The sequence below is a fragment of the Lissotriton vulgaris genome, chromosome 4_1 (genome assembly GCF_964263255.1).
Source record: "Lissotriton vulgaris chromosome 4_1, aLisVul1.2, whole genome shotgun sequence".
Classification (NCBI taxonomy): Eukaryota; Metazoa; Chordata; class Amphibia; order Caudata; family Salamandridae; genus Lissotriton; species Lissotriton vulgaris.
In genome coordinates, this window is record NC_141691.1 from 413,550,045 (window position 1) to 413,568,980 (window position 18,936).

General features: G+C 46.5%; 1 protein-coding gene across 1 annotated transcript in view; it reads right to left on the minus strand.

Annotated features, from left to right (window-relative positions):
• Positions 1-8,054: 8,054 nt before the first annotated feature.
• TNMD (tenomodulin) overlaps positions 8,055-18,936 on the minus strand; it is a 480,057-nt gene continuing 469,175 nt past the window's right edge. The window contains exon 7 of the mRNA XM_086918815.1: positions 8,055-10,142. Coding sequence (XP_086774941.1) covers positions 9,933-10,142 — 210 coding nt within the window. The 3' untranslated portion in view covers positions 8,055-9,932. The remainder of the gene's footprint in view (positions 10,143-18,936) is intronic.

Sequence of the window (18,936 nt, forward strand, 5' to 3'; positions counted from 1 at the left end):
GCACTGAGTGTGCCCAGGGCTTTTAAATCAAATGCTGGTGGTGGGCTTGCAGCACTGGTTGTGCCACCCACAGAAGCAGCCTGTAAAAGTGTGCCTTGGTTCTGCCATTGCAGAGATTGTGTGCAGTCTGGTACTGCCATGTTGACTGGGCAAGTGTACCCACTTGCCAGTCCCTAAACCTTCCCTTTTCTGCATATTAGTCAATCCTATGGTAGGCCCAAGGGCAGGGTGCAGTGTAGGTAAAAGGTAGGACATGTCCTGGTGTGTGTGGTATGTCCTATTAGTGAATTACAGCCATTTTCGTTTTTCAATATTGCAAGGCTACCTGTCCCCATAGGCCAGAATGGGCAGTCTGATTATTACAGCTTATAATCCTAACTGACTCAGGGATCTAGGTAGAAATTCGAGTTTAGTATGCTTGACCTCAGAAAGATAAAATACATCTTTTAGTGAAGTTGGTTTTAACATTCTTTGTTTGAAAATACCACTTTTAGAAAGTAGGCATTTTCTTGTCTAACCATCAAAGCCTGCCTCTGCTAGGTTGTGTATTCCTTGTCTGGAGTTTGAGTCACCGCGCTGCCGTCGGGCTTGCCCACATCATGTCGCATCAAGGAGAAGACGCCATTTTTTGTTTCATTGCACCGGATCTTCATTACATCACGGCATTTCTGGTCGCATTGCCACGGAAGCACAGTAAGAAACCAATGCATCACCTCCCCACGCCAAGAAGAACCAATGTATCCCCTACGCATCAGTAGGGACCCGACGCATCACTGTTCTTGTGTCATTGACGCCTCACCTTCCCTGCAACACTTTCGTTGTATAGCGTTACACATCCAAAGGTACATTGAACTCAAAGTGTCGCATTTTACATCTTAAGAGAACTACACTTATTCTACCATTTTTAAAGTACAGTATTGTGGATTTTAGTCATTTGTGGTCTTGTCTTAAGTCTATTTAAAAACACTTATTTTTATACTCCAACATGTGTGGTGTCCATTTGTAGCGTTGTCACTGGGTTACTGTATGTGTTCCCAAATGCTTTACAAACTGCCTCTGAGATAAGCCTGCCTGCTCGTGCCAAGCTACCAAAGGGGTCAGCAGGGGTTATTTTAGGAGTGTACCCCCTTACCCTGACTAGAAACAGGGGTCCCTATTTGGTCAAAGGTACCTACCTCTGCCAACTATAGACCCCCAAATCTAACAATTCCTAATCTGAAAGAAGTGGGGTTGCCATGTTTGGTATGTTTAGAATTGTGGTGATAAATCCTGCTTACTGGTGTAGTTGGATTTTACATTAATATTTTAGAAATGCCACTTTTTAAAAGCGAGTGTTTCTCTGTGCTTATGACTCTTTGTGCTTCAGAGTCTGACTTCAATCCACATCTGACCTGGGTGACAGCTACAGTCGGTGCATACTTTCCAGACAGCCACAACATAGGAAGGGCTGGATGTGACAGGAGTTACATCTGCATTCATCTGCATACTGATGGTCTTCCTTGGCTGGGAGAGGAAAAAGGCATTCACACTTTACATTTGCATTGGTTGTATCTTGACCTCACACAAAGAGCTACTTTACCCTCTACTGAAGTCCGGAGCCAGGGCTGGGTTGAAAGAGGATTAATGTGCAGTCAAAAGGGTTCCTTTTAAGTCTCCCTTTGAACAAAGTAAATTCTGAGTATAAGCACAGGAGCTCTAACCCCATGATTTTAACACTGCATGAATTCGTTACCAGAGGATGCTGGCTCTACATGCCTCACATTGCCAGAGGATTGCTATGCTGCCAGGAGGGACCACCATTGGGACTTTTGATTTGCTGTGCTGGCCTGCTCACTGCTGGGCTGCAAGAGAGACTGCCACTTCGCAACCTGCCTATGTGCTGGCCTGCTGCCTGCCTACTTGTTCATTGTGTACCCCAGTGCTCTCCATGGGTGGCTCACCACCACCTGTACTTGTAAGGGTTTACAGGATTCTCATAGGATTCCAGGAGCCAACTTAGCATATGGTGGTAATATATAAATTTTATTATCAGCACTTAATGAGCACTGGTATGTGCTTCTTCTTACTTCATGCATGCAGCGTCTGCCAAATTCCCCAAGTGCTGATGTAGAATTTTGGTGGGCTGAGGTATTGCCCTAAGTGCATCGCCGCCCGGAATGCATTGCTGATTGCTCTGTGGATCCCCAGTCAGAGCAGCTCATGTTGGGAACCTTATCTGTGCAGATAACTGTATGTGGGTTCCCCCTGCATGGCCCCCCAGCCAGGGATACTGTGATGTGCAACCTCCCTGTGCCGAGTGCAGTGCAAGGGCTACTGCTAACGTCCAGTATTCTTGCCACTGCCTTGTGGGAATTTCCCTGTGAGCCCCCCTCTACTTGGGAGCCACAGCGCCGAGGAGAGGAAGCTGCACTTCAAGTTCGTATTAACAACTCTCTCCACAGCAGCAGCTTGCCGATGGCCTCGTCTTGGTGGGGAGTAGAGCAACATGGGCAAAAGTCACTCAATCCAGGGAGTGGGTCCCCAGGGATGTGAGGACCACTTGAAAGGTACTGTACCTTGAGGTGGAGGCTCACAGGTCCCCTGTGGCTGCTGGGCCCACATACATCCCATGGTCGCATCATGATACTGTGGGAGCCCTGTCCTTTCTAAAGCAGCACTGTGATGTATCCCTATTGAATCCTGAGGTGTGGTTGTCCCTACTCCCTTTTTTGAGGATGCACCGAGGGGGCACTTAATCAAGGTGGAAAAACAGGGTAAACACCCAGATGGAGGCCCCCGTTTTGATTATTTAGGAACTTTCCTGTAATATCCTAGTCCTTGCAATAGGCGCACCGGTGTTCCTGTGCCCTACATCCGGTCCCTGATTTTCAAATAAGATTTAATAGGAGTGCAGGTGCGCTGCGCCCTATGGGCTTATGATGATATCATGGGATACATGTACTTATTGTGACATATTGTGATTAATGTGCTTTTTGTTCTTAACTACGCTGCTGCATTTCATGCCCTGATGTAATAATGTATGTCATTTCAATTCTTGCATTGTCAGGATAACTATCTCATTTTTTTCATAATATGCACAGTATTTATGATTCAAGTCGTTTTGGTCCGAGCTTGTATAATATAGAAGCATATTTTATATAATCCTGTGTGGAGTCTCTTTTGTGGTGTATTCATTGTGCTAATGTGAGAGTGACGCTTTACATATTGCCTCTGATGATAAGCCTGCCTGCTCTACGCCATGCTTCCAGAGGGTGAGCACAGGCTATCTTTGGTGTGTAACTCACTTGCCCTGACAACGGTGGTGGGTTCTGCTTGGTTTAGATGCATACCCTAGCTAACCAGTAACCTCAATTCTAACAGGCTCCCATCCTTGTTGTATGTTCTGTGTAGGGCTGGGCAGTATACTCTGCTCCGCTGGTGGAGTGTGCAGAGGTTTACTACTCCACACTCCACTTGGAGTGAGGAGTTCGGCAACAACGCCACCAAACCCTGGTGGAGGGGATTTTACCGGTGCGATGCCGCTCACCTGCTTCAGAAGGACACCCATCCCTTCCTGGAGCAGCTCCAGCAGCACCATTTTAGCTTTGTTCCTACACTGAGACACAGCTCCTGCCCGCTTGTTCATCACTTCTGCCCTCACTGATGCCAGATTCTATGTAGGGACCTGGTAATTATGCCTTAAAAAAAAATTTCCCAAGCAAGCCACTCCAACATAATGAGAGTACTCTCATCTGGGCCTTAGTCGTTATTGTGGTGGTGGAGCAATAGGAGAGTTCAAATGTAAGGTTTCTCTTTAAACCATGCCTGGCAGTTAGAATGTTGTGTGACATGATGCCCCATGCCACCAGGCCTGGTCAGGACCAAGGTGCAGTTGATCTGTGATTTTCCAGTCATGACCTGAAACTGGGGGGTTCTCTCTTTATAGCTGGGTGATGGAATGGAAGTGGGAACAACAACAACGAGTGGTGAGAATCAATTGCCTAAACCTATTTGATCTTTCTGAGGCCATCGTCCAACAGAGGGATGGGGGAATATGACCAAGAGGTTTGGAACTCTATGCTTGAGTTCTAGCCAAGAAGCAAGAGAGGGCATGGGCTGTATCAACTGTTCATGCTCTTATGACCTCTGATGGGACATAGATTTCTGTATCTGAATGTTCGTGTGTAATCATTAAATAAAGCCCGGCACTGGTCGTATGGACCTTTGTTCGGTGACAAGGAGAAGTTAAAAGGAGTAATCATCTACATTAAAGTCCCTGAAAGCAATAAAATCATTAAAGACTTTAGACAGTCAATAAAGAGAATTTGTGTGAGGTAAAGTGTTTTCTTAAACAATTCTTTTCATTATGTATTCAATAAGTATTACTCTTTTGAGCATCAGCATCAGAAATCAATATAATCCAGTAATCAATATTTGAATATAAGGAAAAATATAATATTGGTAAGTACAACAGTTAAAATTTAAATAATACATCAAGCGTGTTCAATAAAAGAATTTCCCTAATCTAATTTAAATTAGAAGGGAATATAATAAGGTGTCAGTTCAGGAACCCAATAAAGAGATCTGATGAGAGATTAAATGCATAAGCACGAAGCCTTTGCAATTCAAATAAAAGAAAGAATCAAGTTGGAAAATATTCTCCATTATAAATCAGCAGCCATGTGATAAAACTGTGAATATATATGTAATTCTCACCTGAGGTTATAGCAGGGGTGAGATGCAAGTTCCAAAGCAAGGTCCCAACTTCCTTCACCCACCAAGAATGCCCAACAATGTCAAAGCAAGAAATTGTGAGATGGGGGAAGAGCAAAAAAAGGGAAGAGAAAAGAGAATCATTCCATTGGGTACTCAGGGATGAACTGTAAGGTTCAGAATCTTTCTAGTGATTCCTGTTTAATTTCCCTTTTCCATTTATGATATAGTGGAGGCCGATACAGGATCAGATCACAATCTAAAATTGTGGTATAGCAGGGAATCAACGAAAGCCCTAAAAATATAAACCTAGGCATAAAGGGGAAGAGGATTGTTCCCCAACTTGAATTATTCCTCTAACCCAATAAAAGAAATCACACAAAAATGTGCAGGGCTAGAAATATGGATTAGTTCCTTAACCTCAGAAATTAACTAATCCCTTGTTTGTGAATAAAACAGCTTCAACAAGAATGCACAACAGGAAATGGAATCGACGGTCGCCGTGGGATTAATCCTCAGATAAGTAAAAATAAAAATACTTTATTAGCACAGAGCACATTACCGCCTTAATTGTAGACGTTGGTTATTTAAAGGTCCTTTATGTTTCTTTTCCAGGTTTCAAAAGAAAAGCTGAGCGTAACTGAAGCAGCATGGAGAACTGAATCCGGATCCGAGAGGGAAGAACTGCACTGCAGCCCGTCGAAGATGCTGATCTCAATGTGTGGTGACCCCGAAAGCAGAAGGTAAGTGAAGGGCAGGGCAGAAGACAAGTGCGCATCAACTAGAACGTGAAGCACTCTTCTGCCCGCACTGGATGAATTTATGCTCTGCCTCCTCTGCACACTCGACCGGATGCGGAGCAAGCATGACACAATAAGCTCAAAAATAATCTTTCATGAAGAGAGATATGGTCTCATGAAACCCAGGGATGGACCTCCAGAAATGTGAGTGAGAGAGAACCCCCTCTACTCTAGGAACACGCACTAATAACACACAATAAATTGTAAATTGAAAGAAGTACCACATTGTTCATTCATAGCAACCAATAGGATTTCAGTAAACCCTTTGGGTGTAAGTAAACTCCCCAGTTTCTCACGTCTTCACAATGGAATGGGCCAGAGACACCAGTCTTTGAAAAGATCTCTGTTCACATTTTACGGTTCAGGCAGTTCTTCCCAAGGATCATCTTCCTGTTGTCTCCTCTCCTCCTGGTGACAACCTCTCTATCAGTTGTATAATACAAACAAATGCCTATTCACTAACTAACAGAGGGATTCTGGGAAGTTACAGCATCTGCAGTGGGTGAGAAAACATCTTGTGCAAAACAACAGTTCAAAGTGGAAAACGGGTCTTTTAATGCTAGTGTATAAATGGTGGTTAATATGGCATCGCCAGTTAGGTTAACTTATATCAGCACATTATTATTTCTTATGTATGATTATATTGCCTAAGTTTTATTACCTCCTACAGATTGCATTCACAATACGTTGGATAGTTAGCATAAACTTCTGCACATTTATCATAAAAGTTTTGTTTAAAATAAATGAAGAAACTCGCTGTAGCACCTCCTTCTGACATTTGATTGCAAGTTCCTATAGAGGAAGCATTGGACTGAGCAGATCAGGTTTAGGTGGCACTTCTCTGTGTAGGATAAAATAATAAATTCATGATATCTAGTTCTGCTGTGTATTTGGCTGGGACTGCCCCACTAAAAGGGACTGGCAGAAGAGAGAATTAGGGAACAGAAAATGCACTTATCTGGCCTACATTTTCATAATTCAGCATTCTTTTTAATGGAACAAAACCAAGATAGAGTGCTACGCATTATGGAGGACAAATCATACATTTCGAATTGCTAGACAGTATGAACACTTTTTTGATGGTACATTGGCATCATTGGTGTATTTAAAGTGCAAATATTTCCTTCCTATATAAAGTAAGAAAGAAAAATAAATTTAAATTATTGTTCACATTTTTTGTGGCTGAAATTCCTCTATAGCTATTGATGCAAAATTACTTAATGCTGATCTTTGTAAAGGTATCCAAGGCAGTCCTCTATTTCTTTTACAAAAGCACAAACCCAAAGGACATTTAAAAGATAAATCCCAAATTCTAAATCATGGATTGCAAAGCCCCTTTAAGGCTAATATTTTTTGCAATGCCTAACCCTCCTTTATCACACTATTGCAGTGATCTCAACATAGTCAATTTCCTTTTTAAATGCTTTGTAAACGTCTCTGTCTACTGTATGATCACTTTCAGCTTGAAAAGCTGGCATGTGGTAGCCGGACAAAGTGTTCTCCTGAAACAACCTCTTTCTAAATACAATTTTAAAATCACAAGCACTTGCAAAGCTAATAGGTCTGCCTGGTGTTGGCAGGCAGCCTTTCGGCTTTGTCAAGGCTTGTTTTGTTTTGTCAGGGTTTTTGCAAAACGTTATTGTTTGGGAAACTGTTGTGTTCTCACCAATCAAAAAAAAAACATTTGCTAAAAGCATACATGCTGTTTGGTATCAAAGAGCACACATTGCTGTAGTTGTCCCTGTTAGTTAAGGGAACGCCTTTGTGTTTGTAAGTGCTTCTTGTGAAACTACACAATGCTGTCACTCACAGTGAAGTTAGCCAATTGTTGAAGGGGGCTGACCCATTGCCCCATGCTATATGCTGGAGCAGGCGGAGGAAACACCTGAATGACAGAATAACAGACCAATGGATCAAAAGGGCTAGCTGAAAGTCCCTATAAATTAGTATATGATTCATATAATTTTATTAGGTTGTCCTAAACATCATTGACTCTGTTGCTCTGCCCACTGGCATTTTTTGATGTGAAGAGTGCCATAGGCTTCGAGTTAAAAGCCTATCGTGAAAATATGGCGCACGGTCTGTTTGCTATTTCCATCAATCATCGCTTATCACAGGCGTTCATGCAGGTACTCAAGGGAGGACCCCTGCTGAGGCGTTCAGAAACCTGCTGATACAACACTCGCCCGTACTTTTCATTGCAATGCATCGATCTAAGATTCGCATGAAGAGACGTCAGCTTCTGCTCTTGTAAAGAACATCTGTCGACCAGCACGTGGAGGAACGTTCCTGCGCCCTGCGTGCTTCCATCCATTGATCAAACATATCCCGGGGTGGGCGATTTCCATCCAGCTGCAGATCTGCAGGTAGAACTTCGAACTGTCGCGCAGGGGCATTCATCATTTATTGATACCAGGGACATGTATTCAGTGTCGCAGCAGCAGAAACCCGTGCTAGGGAATATTGAATATTTCTGCAAATGTAAGCCACATGTGACTAATTTCTGTGTATCATCTGTGACGCAGCACTCACAACAAACAAACTGATACAGGACAATAAAACTGATTTGTAGGAACAAAACATTTTATTGATAACAACAACCTATTCTGGTGCTGCGCCTCTTAAGCATTGGGTGTCTCACAGATACTCGTTGTCGTTAATAGTACATTGTCTCATGTTACGTTCTCTCCGTCAGCATTTAGAATGAACTTTAATAAGTGGTCAATCCAATAAATTACAATGGCTATACTACAACTTGGCACCACCGTTTCATGGGCTCAATAGATCGCAGAGGTGCAGTTTTACCGTTAGATGTGCCTGACCGTGTTTTGCACTTGTTGTCAGTAGGAAGCAGGGTCACCAGCCATTATCTTTACTGGGATAATGTACCTAAGGCCGCTCGAAGTATCACAGACAACTCCTGGGTTCAAATGTTGTTTTCACACTTTCGAAAAAGTACACGTGTTGGTGTAAAATTGCATCAACACCAGTGGAATTTATTTAATTGATCTAATTCATAATCTTCGTGAACCGGTCCCTGACAGACGTATGACCTTAACCAAGGTGCATCAAAAAGGTGCCTGTTGCAGAACGACCTTTACCTTTAAACTCTCTTTTGCATTAAGGGAGCGATTATGACTTTTGACAGTGCGGGCTGGCTAGCACGCCACCGCCACACTGCCAAGAGTTACCTTCGCCTGCCTGCCAGATTACAATTTAAATTTGGTCTTTCGGGCAGCCGATGTGGCGGTCCCACTGCGGTGCCCTTTTCAAAGGCGGTGGTCCCTCTGAAAACAGCACCACAATGTATTGTATTGGTATTTATATAGCGCACTACTTACCCGAAGGGTCCCAAGGCGCTTCGACCGCTGCGAAACCCTTCCTGGCTTCCCTGAGAGATGGTCCCTTAATGGGTATCTCCAGGGTGAGACCAGGCATCCCCGGCGGTCTGGTGGGGCCGTTAGTGAAGATGAGGCAAGCTAATGCCCAGAGTTGCCGAGTGTGATCGCTGATCAGAGTGGGCACCGAGGCGAGAGAATTATCGAGTCCGCTGACCCTGGTCCAGAAACCTGCCGCGCCGGGAATCGAACCCTGGTCCCGGGCCGTCCTCTGCTCTCGGGTCTGCCGCCTCTAACCAGTGAGCCACACTACTTCACTAATGGGACCGCACAACAAGGTTCCAGCACAGCATGGACTCAAAAGTCCATGCTGTGCACAAACTGGTGTGCATGCACACAGGTGGGCACTTGTTATGCCCCCCTGTGTGCATTCACATGCTTGGAGGAGGCACAAGTGGTCTTATAGGGCCCCCTTTGTTTCCTCCCTGCCATGGTGTACATGGAGTTAGAACCTCCATGACACCGCCAGTGTAGAGGAAACTTGTAATATGCTTGGCAGGACCCAAGCGGCCCTGCCAAGCACATTGTGAGGCTGCTACGGCTACGCCCCCATGAGTCTGGCGATCCTCAGACCGCTAGACTCCTAATCAGGGCCTTTAATTTAATTATAGTTTTATATTTATGACATTTGAGAGTAGATTGGCCACAATGGGAGGCCAGACTATGACGCAGCATCTATGTTCCACATACCCCTACCGACATGATATACTTCCACTGTGCAAGTGGATTCTTGTTTACAAATTTGAAATAGCCTCAGTTCATTCTGTGATAACACTAAGGCAGCCTCCCCAAATATTCGTATTTGCTACTTCACTGCTTACAATCTACTACTCATTTAAATAGAATGAATATGATATATAGAAAACATAGCCCACTTATTTGCAAGCACATACATGGTATATTGCCTTAAGTACAACGCCAACCTCAACATAACGTCATTTGTATATCGTGATGATAACAAATATATATATATATATATATATATATATATATACGAGTAAAATGTGTAAGGTGTCTCCATCCCGCAACGTGGCAGACTGCGCTACACCCGCCCTAACATACGTGCAACCCACCAGTTGCATGGCATGATTATTCGACAGATCACGCGCCCACTTCCATAACAATAGGGGTAGGGGTAGAAGCCAAGCAAGGGTTCACAGACGCGCTGGCAGTATCTCTGTCCACGGCGGCAGTGCATGCAGCAGAACCCACGGTGGTCCAACATAGGGTCCAGTTCCAGTCCAACTTCCCTCTGCGTGACAAAAAAGAACAAAAATATAATTAGGAGGTAGGGAAAAAATTACCCAAAGAAGGCACCCATACTTGACCGCTTTGAAGCCATTTTTAAGATTGCAAATAAAAAACAAGCATTGGCATAGCCAATAGTTCTCACCTTTGGGACCTTATAAGTGTTTAGGCATGCAGTACATTATCCTGGGTAGTTCAATTCAAGCCTAATTTCTGAATATGTGTAAGGCAATATCAAGCCCAAATTGTATCCACTTATAAAAAAAATAATAAACTGCACAGAAAATAAAAAGTGCATGCCAAATTGCAGGTACATGGTGTGTAAAGCAAAGTAAACAAGTGGCATTTGTTTGCTCCGAAGAGCAAAACTGATAAAAATACAAAACCAATAAAGGCGGAAGAGGTGGTTTATTAACACGAACGTGCACAACCTCATGCCACAACCAATCCAGCAGAAGAGTCGGTGCAATTGTCCCTGACACTTTGGAATGCGTTATGATAAGAATGGAAGAGGAACAGGGGAACATACCAAAAGCTAAACACAACAATTGATAAATATATTATTGAGTAAAGAGAAATATTCCTCAAGTTTACCAGTATGACAAAATATACAAATTACAATATAAGCAAGGCTGTCCATCTACACACTTACATCCTCCATTCAAATGGATGTCTAAGTTTACACTGCTCCTAGAAGCCTGAAAAGATTGTAGAGTTGACTCCTGAATGCTCTAAACACAGCTGGATGTATGTGCGTGCCTTCTTGTGTATGAGTGTGTTTAGTTAAATTGTTGATACGTGTATTTAAAAGTATAATCTCTAGCAAATAGAATGTATGCATGTCGCCCATCTTTAATACCCACTAGGTACTTTTCTATATTCGCATATTACACAACTGCATGGGAAATATATGGATGGACGGAGGTGGGTGTTGGAAAGACAGTGGGAGGGTAAATGGATGGACAGATGTGGTTGATTGTTGGAAGGATAGTGTGTGGGTGGACCCATGGAGGATTTCAGTGTTTGAAGGACAGTGGGACGGTGGATGGACAGAAGGCCGAGGTGTTTGTTGGAAGGGCTGACAGACAGGAGAAGGTTGGTGCTGGAAGGACAGAGTGTGGGTGGATGGATGATGGGCAAATGAATGGATAACAAATGCAGCAAATTGTAACATAAAGCGGGTGTGTATGCATGCGTCTCAATATATACATCATTGGGACGGCGAGGGCCAATTTGACAACCTTTTGTTGCACATCACAGCAGGAACTGCCTCTATTTCACTTCCATGTGCTGTTTCGAGTCATTGTACCTGCTTCTCATGCTAGTATGGTCCATACCCACGATAGTGTGTACACTATATACATTAGATTCTGGGAGGAGAATGCACTTATGAGGTATTAATTTAATTAGCACATTTGCTTATCTAGAATCTGAAGGATCCCCCACAAGTTTGTTGGCTCTGCAGACTCCTTGCTGCAGGGAGTGGAGATGTATGCTGTGTGTACACATATTGCACTATGACATACCGTTCTGTCTTGAGGTCCCTCTGGCCCATGACATGGACCTTGTAAACCAATGCAAAAGCCTATCTTCTGTACTGTCACTTGCTAAGCATTTACATGCATTGTACCAAAGTGCTGGAGGACAAGACGGCGTAACTTCGCAAATGTATAGAGAAAGGTACAAAAACAAGAGGGGAGAACTAGTCAAAAAAGAAATATATAATGAGAAAAAAAGGAACATATAGAAAAGGCAAAGGGGGGGAGGCTGACAGAGTGTAATAAAATGTCAAGTAAAGTAGAAAAGAAAGAAGGTGTGCAGATAGAAATAGGAAAAGATGGGCAGAGAAGGTGAAAAGAAACAGAGTGGTCAAGTGCCACAAAAGGTAGGCAGAAAAGGTTAAGATGGATAGTAAATGAGAAAAGACAGGCAGAAGGGGGGCTTGGGGGAGGGAGCCGACCGCCGGGAGGTCCCCTCCCCCGGGCGGTTTGGGAGGGCTGCGAGGGGTTTTACATTAGAAGTAGCCAGAAGGTTCCAGATTTGGGCTGGTCTAGTAGGACCAGAATAGCCCAATTATAAATCCCCCTATCACTGCCTCCCAGCCACCATTTTAGGTTTGGTGACCTGGTGGCTAGGAGGGCTTGTAGCTTTTTTGTCTGTCAGCGTTTTATAGAGAATATTGTCAGGTATTTCGGTAATTTTAGCTGTCCTTGTATCGTTTACTTTGGCGCTTTAATTCCGAGATGGAAGACTATCGCGTTTTGGAGGCCATGCGACTGCTGTCGGAAGCAGGTCGCATGGACTTGTTGGTGGGAGGGGGGCCGGCGCGCCCCCAGCGCCAGGCCTCCGCCGGCGTGTCCGCTGCAGTTATGGCTTGTTCTTCGCCTAAAAAGAGGCGTTCTGTTCAGGTAAGTGAAAGGGGCCGGTCCCGTTCGAGGAAACCGGCCCCTTCCTTGCAGGCGCGTGTGGCGGCGGGGGAGGGGGGAGCGCCGGTAATTTTGGGCGCTCCCGTAGTCGTGGGTGCTAGCGTGGGACCGGCCCCTTTATCGGTTACGGAGTCCCGGGGTGGGGCGGGAGGCGCTCCGGCGGCAGGGCAGACGGCTCGCATGCAGCCGGGTCAGGCGTATGGAGCGCAATTGATTGCTTCGGCGGGGCGGGGGGAAAAAGGTTTGGAGGCAGAAGCGCTCGTTCCCGCTCCGGTTGTTCCGGCCAAGCGAGGGAGGGGGGGGCGGAGAGGGAGTAAGAAGCGCTCCGCTTCTGACCCCATAGGGGAGCGCCGTGTGGAGCCTGCGCTTGTCAGGGCTGCGCGAGGTGCGCGTAGGGGCTCGTTTCAATTGAATGATTGGCAGGGGGCAGAACAGCAGCATGATATGCCAGATTTGGATATTGCACAGCATTTTGTAGCAGAGACACAGACGATTGTTGATCCACGCGCTGGTATGTTGTTAACCCCTTCCCACCTTGCTGTATCAGGGATGGATGTGACTGATGGTAGGGCTTCTTGCCAGCTTGTTACAGGTGGATTGGGGAGACAGGTTGGTATGGAGCCTCATGCTGGCCAGGTTGTTTTTGCACAGGACGTTGGTACTGACCATGGGGATGTGGACAGTAATGTGGGCAGCCCGTTATTATTTTCTACCCCTGGTTCTTATGTGGGTGCTGCTATGTCTGTTGGAGGGGGATCCAGAGGAGAGGGTGAGTGGGCCCAGATGGGTGAAAGTAGTTCCATGTCTGGTGAGGTTTTGGGCCAGGACACGGTAAGGTCAGGGGCTGTTGTGTTTCCTGGTTTTCAGGAGGGGAATGTCCGTTTGCGGAGGGATGACAGGAGATTGTCACAGGGGGGTCATGGAGCTTTTCATGGTGAGAGTCGGGGGTCTGCACCTGCGCATGGCCCAGGTTTGGGGGGATTGGGTAGGGCGGTAGGGGATGATTTTGTGGGGTTGGTTCACCCTGGTGTGAGGTTTACAGGGGCTGTGGGTTTCTCAAATACGTTGTTGGAGCGTGAGGGGTTTTCCAGGCAGGTGAGTGGAGGGCCTGTCCATGGAGATGCTAGAGGTCCTTATATCATGTTCGGTTCTCCTGGATGGGAGCATTTTGGTACAGCAGGTTTGGCGCAGCGTGGTTTTCACAAGGATATTGAGGGCCTCACGAGGGGTGTGGGGGTCCCTTTGCAGGCCTCTTCCTCAGCGGCAGCGGGCGCTAACTTGGATGAGAGTGATGAAGAAGAGATGATAGGCGACTCTCCGGTTAGGGAAGTGCCATTGAAGGGTTGCATTAGGGGACGTTCTTTGGAGAGGTGTCAGGGGTCGTTTGTTGATGCTAATTTACGGAGGTCAAGGTCTGTTTCGAGTGTTGCTTTTAGGGACCCTAGCACACCAGTCCAAACTTTTTCTTTTCAGGATAGGAATAGGGGCGGCGATCCAGACTTGGCAGGGCGCGGTCCAGTCCACTTTCGCCAAGGGGAAGCGACGAGAATGCCTAGCGCGGCCCTCTCTGTTCCACCGAGGGATCCCGCCGCGGCCAGCACACGAGGGTCTGGCATGACCCCGCTGGCCCCAACGAGTAGCAGGTATAGGTGGCAGGCCTTGCCGGCGGCTATGGAGCTGCAGAGTCAACACGCGGGGAGGTACAGGCGCGTACAGCCTGCTCCCCCTCATGGAGTTCAAAAATCTTTGAAATGTAAAGTTGTTGATACCGGGTTGGGTAAGACCCGTGGTGAGTTGTTTCATACCAGTGTGGATTCAGAGGTGTTGGACTACGATGAAGAGAGTCCTGAAGAAGGTGAACTGCGGGATACAGAGGGGGGGGGGTGCCCTCTCATGCTTCTCATAGTGTTTTACAGGCTCCAGTGGTCCAGAGTACAGTGCAAGGGAGAAGAGAGCACGGCCCATCGGGTAGGGCGCCTCGCAGACCGGATGCATTGACTTCGGCGCCACGGGCGGAGCCATCAAGAGTGGTCTCTCTGTTGCCAGGTGAGCAATCAGCCACACAGGCCAAACCTATGATGGTGTCTGTGGGTACTGGTGGTGACACAGAAATAGATGTTGGTGCTAGCCGTTTGGTCAAAGGTCGTTATGTACAAGACACTGCAGTTGGTACAGATGATGTGGTAGAAGTTACAAACAAAGTTGAAAGTGGTGTTATGGCTGGTGCTTCCAGCAAAGTTAAAGAGCCAGTGGCCAGTAAGGAGTTAAAGATCAAAAAATTGCCTTATATGGGAGTTACGAAACCTTTAGGGGCTCATCTAATGTTAAGCACCAAAGAACGCATTTGGAATGGTGAGTATGTGGAACTCCTTAAGCTACTGCACCGGGAAGTCCGGTCTAAAGAGGGATCTAAAGAGGAGGAATTTGAACTGGCTAAACGCCCTAGAGTGCCTTTGAATATTGAAAACTGGACAGCGGCATTCTTGATTTATGCCAGTGTATATTGCGAAAAGTTCCCTGAGCGCAGCGTGTCCCTTTTTAAATACATGGACGTCATTCGTAAGGCACAGATCACCGGGGGTGGTTTTGCTTGGTCTCAGTATGATGAGGAATTTAGAGCCAGGATGGCTTGGGATCCTGAGGCTAAGTGGGGGGAGCTGGATAATGACTTATGGCAACATACAATGGGGTCAGCGTCAGGGGGGAAGACTATTTTCACGGCCAGTGGTTTGCCATTAGTTTACCGGCCCTTTCAGGGGAAGCCCACCCGGGGAGGGGTGGGGGTCAATGCAACCATGCACTCGGGGTCTGGTTTCTGTTGGGAATTTAACAGGGGCTCCTGCACCAGAGAGTATTGTAAATTTAAACATGAATGCTCAGGTTGTGGTAGGAAACATCCGTTGTCCAAATGTTGGGACAATCAACCCTCTGAGAGCCCCAAAGGGAAGCAAACGGGTTCAGGAACTTCAAGTACGACCTCGCAGTTTTCAGGGGGAAGGGGATACAGAGGTGCTAAGGGTGCTGGGTCCAAGGGCTCGTACACCAGTTAAGTTAGAGAGGCTGCGCATTGCTTTGCATGGTTACGTAGACGAGTCAGCGAAACTTACACTATTGGAAGGTTTTCAGTTTGGTTTCCGGCTAGGTTACCTGGGCTCTCGGGAACGGAGGTGGTCTGCCAATTTAAAATCAGCTTCTGAACAGGCCACAGTAGTACAAGACAAACTTAATAAGGAAGTACATGAAGGGAGGATGGCTGGCCCGTTTCACGATTGGCCGATCCTTAACTTGATTGTTTCACCAATTGGAGTTGTCCCGAAGAAGGAGCCGGGACAGTTTAGATTGATTCAACACTTGTCATGGCCTGAAGGGTCGTCTGTTAACGATTTTATTGACCCAGAGGCAGTGTCTGTCTCTTATTCTTCGGTTGACGTGGCCATGTCACTGGTTGTGACTGCGGGCGCAGCCGCTGAGATGGCTAAGTGTGACATCAAGTCTGCTTTCCGGCTGTTGCCTGTCCACCCGGACGATTGGAGCCTTTTAGGTATACAATTTGCTGGTAAATGGTACGTGGACAAGGCTCTGCCGATGGGCTGCTCCATATCATGTGCTTTGTTTGAGTGTTTTAGTACTTTTCTGCAATGGTACTTTTCCCATCAGTCCGGTCATTCACTTGTAACACACTATCTCGATGATTTTTTCTTTGTCGGATCCCCGGGCTCCGCGGAGTGCCAGAAAGCTCTGGACACATTCCAAGGGCTCATGGAGGATCTGGGAGTCCCTTTGGCTCCCGAGAAAACAATGGGCCCTGCCACTGTCCTCTCCTTTTTGGGTATTGAAATTGATTCTGTGGTTATGTCAGCTCGTCTGCCCGAGGACAAAAGGGTCAACATGGTTGAATTACTGGATGTGATGTTGGCAAAGAGGAAAGTGTTGGTGAAAGAGATTCAAGTGCTTTTGGGCCATTTGAATTTTGCCTGCAGAGTGGTGAGAGCGGGCAGGACTTTTTGTAGAAGACTGGGCAGGGCTTTGGCAGGTCATCAATTGCCTCACCATCGTGTTCGTCTGTCTGCTGGGGTTAAGGAGGACTTGAGAATGTGGAAGTTTTTCCTGAATGCTTTCAATGGTGTTCCCTTGGTCAGAGATGTTGACTTTCAGTGGGATGTACAAATGTTTTCGGATGCTGCTGGCAGTGATGGTTTTGGGCTCTTTTGGAATGGCAAATGGTGTGCAGAACGTTGGCCTGATGAATGGTTGAATGGTGGTCGTAGCATCACTTTCCTGGAAATGTTCCCTTTATTGGTTGCCTTGACCCTGTGGGGGGAGGAATTGGCACACAAGAAAGTGCTGTTTCGTGTGGATAACATGGCTGTTGTGGAGATAGTGAATCGCCAATCGGCCAGGGACGAGCAAGTGTTGAAACTTATGAGAGTTTTCGTTCTGGGTTGTTTGAAACACGATATTCATTTTCGTGCCTTACACATTCCTGGCGTGGACAATGACATTGCGGATGCTCTGTCTCGTTCACAGTGGGGGAGATTCCGTGGACTGGCAAGGGACGCAGACAGATCCCCGACTCCGATGCCGAGCCATCTGTGGCACGTCGGCGAGGTCGGGTCATACAATTGGTGGTAGGTTCTTTGTCTGTGTCTACGCGTTCTGCGTATTCCCTGGCATGGAAGGAATTCCTGGAATCTGGTGCGGTCAGAAGGGAGGATCTGTCGCGTCGGTCAGATGATGTTGTTAATTTCATACTGGACCTCATGGATAAGGGTTTAACCAAAGTAACCATTGCTGGGAAACTGGCGGGGATTGCTTTCATGGGGAAGTTGTTGTGGGGCTATCCTCCATCAGCGGGGGAACTTGGTAGGAGGATGCTGGAGGGTTGGGCCAGGGAGCAAGGGCACGTTGGTAGATCCAGAGCCCCCCTATCTTGGCAAGTTCTTGCCAGATTAATCACAGTCTTGCCTTTAGTTTGTTCGGATGATTTTGAGGCATGTATTTTCTCAATGCTGATGGTGTTCATGTTTTTTGGAGCCTTCAGAGTATCAGAGTTGCTGGGGTCGAAATATAAGTGTGGATTGTTTTGGAAGGACGTTTTTTGTTATGATGAGGGAGTTCACGTCTGGTTGGCCAGTTCTAAAACTGATCAGACAGGTAAGGGGAAAGGTGTGTGGTTGCAGGCACGTGCTCCGAAGCTTACTTGCCCTCTAATGCTGGCGCGGCGCTGGCGTTCATTATGTGGGGGTGGTGATGAAGCCCTTGTTTTCCGACATATCAATGGCAACCCTGTAACAACTTATCAATTGCGAATGGTTTTGCGCAAAGCTTTACAGCACATAGGTCTTGATGGCAATCTCTATGGTACTCACTCTTTCCGAATAGGCGCAGCCACTGAGGCTTTTAATAGAGGTTGGTCCGAGAGGGATATTATGCGTTTGGGGCGCTGGTCTTCCAACTGTTTCCAGCGTTATGTGAGGAGCTCTGCTGAGGAGGCGCAGGCGTCGTCCTCCTTCACATGATTCTAACTATTTTTTCTTTTTCAGGATCCGTTGCTGGGCCTCGCTCCTCGGTGGTAACGGTCTGGATAGTGGGGCATTCCTTTGTCAAGTGGGCCAGAGTCCAGGCAGCGAAGAGTTATTTTGGAGATCTACTTGGTTTCAATGACCGAATGTTTAACGTAATCTGGAAGGGTAAAGGCGGGATGCTCTGGAGAGAGTTAATCCCTTGTTTGAACAACAACATGGTGGGCGGTTTATGCCCAGATATTTTAGTTATTCATTTGGGAGAAAATGACCTTTGTGCTACGAAAGGTGTAGTTTTGCTACGAGCTATGAAACGAGATTTAGGCCTTATTAAGGACATGTGGGCTGGGTGCCATGTTTTTTGGACAGAGTTGATTCCCCGTAGGATATGGAGAGGTGCTGTGAACCCCAGGGCTGTCGATCGGGCTAGGAAGAAAGTGAATTCAGAGGTGTCTCGTTGCTGTAGGAGCCTTGGTTTCAGCAGAATTTCACACAGGGACATTAAGTTTGAGTCTGTTGAGTTTTTTAGGGATGATGGAGTTCATTTGTCCCGTGTGGGCATGGATCTTTACTTGTTGGAGCTCCGTGAGGTCTTAGCCCGGGCATTGGCTATGCAGCGTTGATTTTCTCGTTTCTCTTTCGCTTCGCGGTTGGGGGGCAGAAAGGGAGGCGTGTCTTCCCCGCCTACCTTTCTGGGTGGCGGTGTTTTTGTGTATCGTTACGGTTTTAGGCAGATTGCGGGTTGAGTATTAGTTCAAGTATTTCTTTGACAAGTGCTGGGGTATGTTGGTCATGGTTTGACCGTTCAGTTTTGTGAGGGGGGTAGCTGCAGGAGTGCAGGGTCAGGCAG